The 6,133-nt window shown below is 58.6% G+C and overlaps 1 protein-coding gene across 1 annotated transcript in view; it reads right to left on the reverse strand.

The window, feature by feature from the left end:
* The window catches only part of GRID2IP (glutamate receptor, ionotropic, delta 2 (Grid2) interacting protein), a 42,011-nt gene that overhangs the window by 10,203 nt on the left and 25,675 nt on the right, over positions 1 to 6,133 (reverse strand). The window contains exons 10-15 of the mRNA XM_009329963.1: positions 5,419 to 5,460; positions 4,255 to 4,341; positions 1,678 to 1,775; positions 1,082 to 1,199; positions 358 to 683; positions 1 to 120 (exon numbers count right to left, since the gene is read on the reverse strand). Coding sequence (XP_009328238.1) covers positions 1 to 120; positions 358 to 683; positions 1,082 to 1,199; positions 1,678 to 1,775; positions 4,255 to 4,341; positions 5,419 to 5,460 — 791 coding nt within the window. The remainder of the gene's footprint in view (positions 121 to 357; positions 684 to 1,081; positions 1,200 to 1,677; positions 1,776 to 4,254; positions 4,342 to 5,418; positions 5,461 to 6,133) is intronic.

Genomic DNA, 6,133 nt, shown 5'->3' on the forward strand with positions numbered 1-6,133 from the left:
GGGGATGTGGTCCGAGAGAGTGGAGTAGGTCAGGGAGCTGCCCTCATCGCTGCTGCTGATGTACTCGCTGCTGCTGACATCGTTGGTGACGTAGCTGCCCTGGTCATCATGGAAACTCATCTGGGTGATGGAGAGAGGAGAGGCTGAAGGTGGCACCTCATCCTCCACCCACCCAGCCCTCGGGGGTGTCCTGCTCCCTGCCATGCAGCCCTTGCCCCCCTCCGCCACCTGCAGAGCCCCAGGACGTGTCCCCAGGGGCTCTGCACCCATCCTGGTGCAGTGCAGGCTGCACAATGGATGCTCCATGACCAGGACAGACAAAGACCGTGCACCGAGCCACCCCTGCGCCACGCTCACCTCCTCGTAGTCGTTCTCGGGGGTGAGGAAATCATCCACGATGGTGACCCGGTGTCCCAGCTGCTCACTGAGGGCATCCAGGAATCGGTCGGTGTCGCGGCTGCGCGGGGGCCTGGAGAAGGTGAAGAGCTTCTTCCGTCGCGACAGAGGGCTGAGCGAGTAGTCCCGGTGCTTGGGGGACGGGGCTGGGCTGCTGTCGAGGCTGACATAGGGGTTGGACTCGGTGCTGCTCGGGGAAGCCACGCTGCTGTGCAGGCGGTAGTAGCACTGCTGGGAGGCCAGAGGGTCGCTTGGCCACGAGATCGCCATCCCCGGCTTGCGAGCACCTGCGGGACAGAGCGCTGTTGAGGGGGGTCCTGCACCCGGCATTCCCCGGAGCCCCCCACCTGTGGGCTTCAACGAGCCCCAGCACCGTGCTGAATGTGACGCGAGATAACGGTGCAGCCTGCGGGGAGGAGAGATCCCCCGGGCAGTGCCCTGCGCTGCGCAGCAGCGCGCCGGGGTCCCGCGGGATTTGCCATCCCACACACTCCGCTGCCCTCCTGCAGATGCAGCTTTGCAGGAGCCCTCGCTGGGCTCACGCGTGGCACTGCCACTGCTTAGTTATAAAACGGCACCAAGAGAAAGATGTCTTCCCCTCCGCCCGCCTGGCCAGCACCATCCACCATCGCCTGAGACCCCCCCCAAAACTGCCTCTCTCATGCCGTGGGAAGCGGGATGCTACCTGCAGCGTGTGCCAGCTCTGGGGCAGGAGGCGATGCTCTGTGCCGGGCAGCGTTACCCATCTTGCCAGCAAAGCTGCTGATCAGGCGGTTTTCTAATTCTGCGTAGACAGCTGACATCTGAAAAAAAGGGCAAAGAGCTGCTGTCGGTGCCCAAATCGAGAGGGGCCTTGTGGAGCCCCGGAGACCTGTGATGTGCTGGGGACAGGACAGTCACCGCGGACCCGCCAGCCCCCAGTCTCTTATTCTTTAAAGGAGTGCTTCACCCCAACCCAAGGCTACTCTGCCTTTGCTGAAGCTCCCCAAGAGCCTCTCACTCACGGCTGCAGGAAGACGCTGACAGACACCAGCCTTATTAAAGCTGACTAATTGCCCAGGGAAGAGATCTCAGAGACGAGCTCTGAGGCAGGGGTGTTGTCAGCCACCAGCAGGTATTTACCTGCAGACACATCCTTCCCCCGTTGCCTTTGTTCTGCTTTCCTACGTTAACATGAAAGGAGTCAAACTGTTGACCCTCCCTGTGAAGGCAACGGTCCCGCACATGTGGGCAAAGCGCTTCCTAGAGGCGTCCCCCCCCCCCAGCCCGACGAGGTCGCACCATTTTGGGGTTGGGCGTCTCCGGGAGGGATGTGCCGTCGCCAGCCTGCCTCTCTCCAGGGATCAGGCGAACCGGGACCTCCACGGTGTCGCTCTGGCCTGCCGGGGAAGGAAGAGACAAACCAGTCAGGAGCCCCTCCTTCTGCCTCTGCCCCCCGGGCTCCTGACCCATCAAGGTCCCCCCCGTCTCCTGCTGGGACCCGGAGCTGTCCTCCCTGCCCAGGCGTGCAGCGAAGCACCGGGAGCTCCCAGGTCTGGGGGTCCCAAGGGACCGATGCAGGGCGGCTGGCAGCCGCATGCGTGGGCTGCGTGCGAAACAGGGAACGTCCGACTGCGGGCTTCCCCGGGTGGCAGCAGAAGTCACCCGGCAGTGAAGCATGATGCGTGCTAGAAAACAAGCACAGCTGAGACAAAATCCTCCTGTGCCTTGCCCTTTGCCTCTCCATTTTCAGTTTCCTTCTCTATAAAATGAGTATAAAATTTATCTCTCGGTCTACCCAACTGGTAGATTTGGAAGCTGCCTATAAATCCTCAGCACCCGAGCAGTGCTGCGGCTGCGGCGGGGGTAGGCTGTTCCTCACCAGTGCTGCACTCGGCGGGACACTGCCGAGCGGGGGGTTTCCATCACAGCATTTCAGGGGAAGGGACATTATCCAGGGCACATGCAGGAGTTTGCACTACGTTGAGAACTCTCCAGGTATCAAGACGCCGCAGTGCCACGGGTGTTTCTTTTTTCTTGGTTTCTTTTCCTTCAGCCTCCCCCAGGGCAGTCAGGGTCACCACACATGGCAGTCGAGGTCGCAGTTTCCAAAATCTGGTCCTTTCGGTCGCAGATGCCCGGGCAGCGCTGGCCACCCCAGCAGCGTCCCCTGAGACGGGGCTCTGCAGGGGACATGAGGAGGGTGGGAGGGAGGGAGGTCTGGACCCCCGCGAAGGCACAAGGGAGCTTGCTTGGAGTGACGTTGATTTGACCAGCTCCAAATGAAACTCTGGTTTTCCAGTTACATCCGTGGAGAGCTTCTGTTCAGAGGTTAATGGCTGCAGCAGTATAAGCTCTCAGAGACGTGTCCAGACCCCCGATTTATCTCCGAGGGCGTCTGAAGGGCTGCCGGGAGGACGCAGTCTGCTATCCCTGCCTTTCCCAAGCTGCTGGAGGGCAGGTCGAATGGATTCTCATTCCCTTCAGCCACAATATTTCCAACCAGCGGTCAGGGCCAGGCTGAGTGCTGGGGCGGGCAGGCAGAGCGGCGGAGAGCCCAGTGGAGTAGCTCCGCTCACACCAGCACCGAACCGGACCCGTGTGCTCAGAGCCCAGCGTTTAACGGCAACAAAGAAAGAAGAGCCCAGGACAGGCATAGCTGGCTGTAATGAGAAAGGGCTCTGGAGTGGGGCTTTCATCGGGAACGGGAGGTGCAGCCTCCCCTCCACCGCACCACCTCCCTCTCCAGGGCTGAGGAGCGTTGTCTGCTTTTTATAAATAAATGGTTTGTGCAGGGAGGTGAGCTAAGAGCACCCGGGGCGGGATGCACCCCAGAGCCTGCTCAGGCTTGGGTAAGGTTAGCACGACAGGTCGCGGGCTGCTCTGCTCTTTCTGCAGGGCAGCTGAGGACAAGGCTGCTCCCCCGCAGCTGGTGAGCATCTGCCCAGGCGAGCAGCTTCCCCCCGGCGCACACAGCTGTCAGTCACTCTGCGTGCTGTAATCACAGCCAGAAATGCTCCTTGGAGGCGCGTTAGAGGATCTTCCCTGGGGAAATGTCTTGGAGTTGACTGCTCCGGCAGCAGCCCTCCCCGACAGCTGAGGAGCACCACGCTCCTGGTGAGGGGTGCTGGGCGGAAGGCGTGCAGCCGGAGCGCGGCAGAGCGTGGCTGGTCACAGTGGGGAGGTTGTGGTGGGGAGGTCGTAGTCAGAAGCCGTAAGCACAGGTCGAGCGCCCTTCGCAATCAGCTAAGGGTGATGGAGGAATAGGCAGGATGCCTTGTCCCGCCATCTGGGAGAGGTGGGCAAAGACCTGAAGGACTGAAAACACAACGAGCAACCTGGGGTGCATCTGGGGGAGAGGGTTAGAGATCCAGGGGCTGTGGAAGGCCCTGCAGCAATACCAGGAGGACAGGATTTTCAGAGGAATGGGGAGATATGGGGCTTCTCCCTGAAAAGAGGGAGGGTTTGTGCCGTGAGTGTAGTTCATCAAAAGTCTCAAAGAGGCACCGAACCATGATCTTCTTCCTCACAGGGATTCCACAAATGCCGTTTTCCCTGTGAATTTAATGGTGTCCAAGAAAAGTTCACAGGGAAGCTAGAAACTGTGCACCCCAGAATGGAGGGCTCAGACCAGCAGCATAAGTTCACATCTGAGCAATGGAAGGGATTGGAAACAATGCTCAGCTTCAGCCCAAGAGGCCTCTTACTGGAATTGCTTCTTTGAACTGTTTCTGAAAACACGGATTTCCAGTCAAAGCCTCTGTGCTGGCTCTATGCTGACCTCCATCTTTTCCCACTGTTCATGCTCAGGCACAGCCACCGGGACCCAGGTTCCTCCTCCCTGCAGGGGGAACCCCTGCGCAGCCCCCAATCACTCACCTGCTGCCCCCCCTTCCTCGGGGCGGGGGGTTCGGAGGCTTCCCCGGCACAAGGATGCCCCTCGAACGGAGCTGCGGTAGCGATCCTCTGCTTCTGGCTCAGCTGCAGCAGAAAACACCCTTCGTAAGGCACGGCCAGTGCATGCCGGACCCCGCAGGTCCCCCCTTCCTCCTCGCCATGACACGGGGCTCCCCCAGGCCTGTGGAACTCGCAGCCGCCCTCTGAGCCCTGCGCTCGACCGTGGCCCCATGCACAGCCTTGCTGGCGCTGCAGCTGCCTGTCCCCCAGGTAGCCGCTCACCCCATCCTCACGCTGGCCCCGGGGAGCGGAGCGGGTTACAAACGCTCCTGCCAGCACAGGGCAGGGGGATGGATGCCCAAAGATGGGACGTGCAATTGCTTTTTCCAGCAGGACTGGCATCCACCAGCTTATGGTGCGCATGAAACTCCATCCTCGAGCTAGGCTGGTCCAGAGGGACGCGGCGAACTCCTTCCTGCCCTCAAGGGACAAGATGGGAGTGGGGGCCAGCACCGAAATGCCACCTGGAAGAACCACATTGTCTAATGGATTGGTCCGTGCGCAGTTCAGTGCGACAGCTCAGAGAGGCTCAGACTTACAGCAGGGTGAAGGTACCAGAGCATGAGTCTCTGTGGGATCCGACAGACCAATGCTCGGACAGCCCGATACACACAAACATCAGAGATCACCACCGAGTTTGGAAGAAGCCCGGATGAAGGACTAACCCAAATTCAGAGATCTCTGGCCATCGTGCTTCCACGCGTGGACACACACGTAATGCACCAGAACAGCTATAACTTCACATGGTCAGAGATTGCCCCTTTCACCTGAGAAGCTGAAAGGAGCCAGGGACCAGCCTGCAAACCGGGGACAACAGTCTGAAACAGCCTGGTCCTGGGAGATTTGGTCCCGTGCTTTCCTCGTCTGCCAGTGGCTGGGGATACCTGCTTTGTATTCCTGAAATATAGCTGCAAACTGCAAATATGTCAGCTTCCCCTTGATATCTTCTAAAGTTCTTTGGAATATACAACACTTTAGGTAGGTTGGGCCGTGATTCCGCACACACAAAAGCAGTGGTAATTGAGAATGCAAATTAGGTGAGCAAATACCCAACAGTTTTCCATGCACAGCAGGGAGTATTTGCACCAGGACTTCGAGCTGCTTCTTCCTGCGAGGGGAAAGGCTGTGCTAAAATAACTGTGTTCCTCCAAAAGTCTCTCTTCAAGCAACACCTCTTTTTACCCACGCTGAGTCTAAGATAAACACATCACCACCACGTAAATAGCTCAGAATAGAAGAATTTGAAAGCAATTAAGAAGCCCAAATCCAAAGATTAAGACATTTCACTCCAAATTTGCCCTCGCTTTTCCACTGTCTGACTGCAAAGCCCATAATCCTCAGCAAACCAGAGCTGGTTTTTGTGTTGCCACAGAACCGGGTGATGGCAGGGGAGAGGGGGACCGGGGAGGAGGAAGGATAATGGCCGACTGCCTTCCAAGTCTTTTTGGGAGAGCAGCACTGCCGGGGGAGCCACGGTCCCCACCTCCTCTAACCACAGATGCCTGCGTACGTCTGACTGCTGGAGACATCCCGAGGGACACCGCCATCATCGCTTATTTTGCCTCTCTGATCTGAACACTGCCCCTAAACCAGCTATTTCCTTTCAGGACTTCCTAACCTCTAACGACCCGGGCAGCTTCCAAAAGCCTTTGCTTCCAGAGACAACCCCTCAGGTGCCATCGCTCCTCTCAATGCAGAGTTTCCTTCCAAAACTGCACGGCTCCGTGGTGCAGAAAAGGTAACCTGCCTGACATTTACAGATCAACCTCATGGGTAACAGGAGCTGGAAACTCCTCTGCGC

The sequence above is a fragment of the Pygoscelis adeliae genome, unplaced genomic scaffold (assembly GCF_000699105.1).
Source record: "Pygoscelis adeliae isolate BGI_AS28 unplaced genomic scaffold, ASM69910v1 Scaffold508, whole genome shotgun sequence".
In the NCBI taxonomy this organism is placed as follows: Eukaryota; Metazoa; Chordata; class Aves; order Sphenisciformes; family Spheniscidae; genus Pygoscelis; species Pygoscelis adeliae.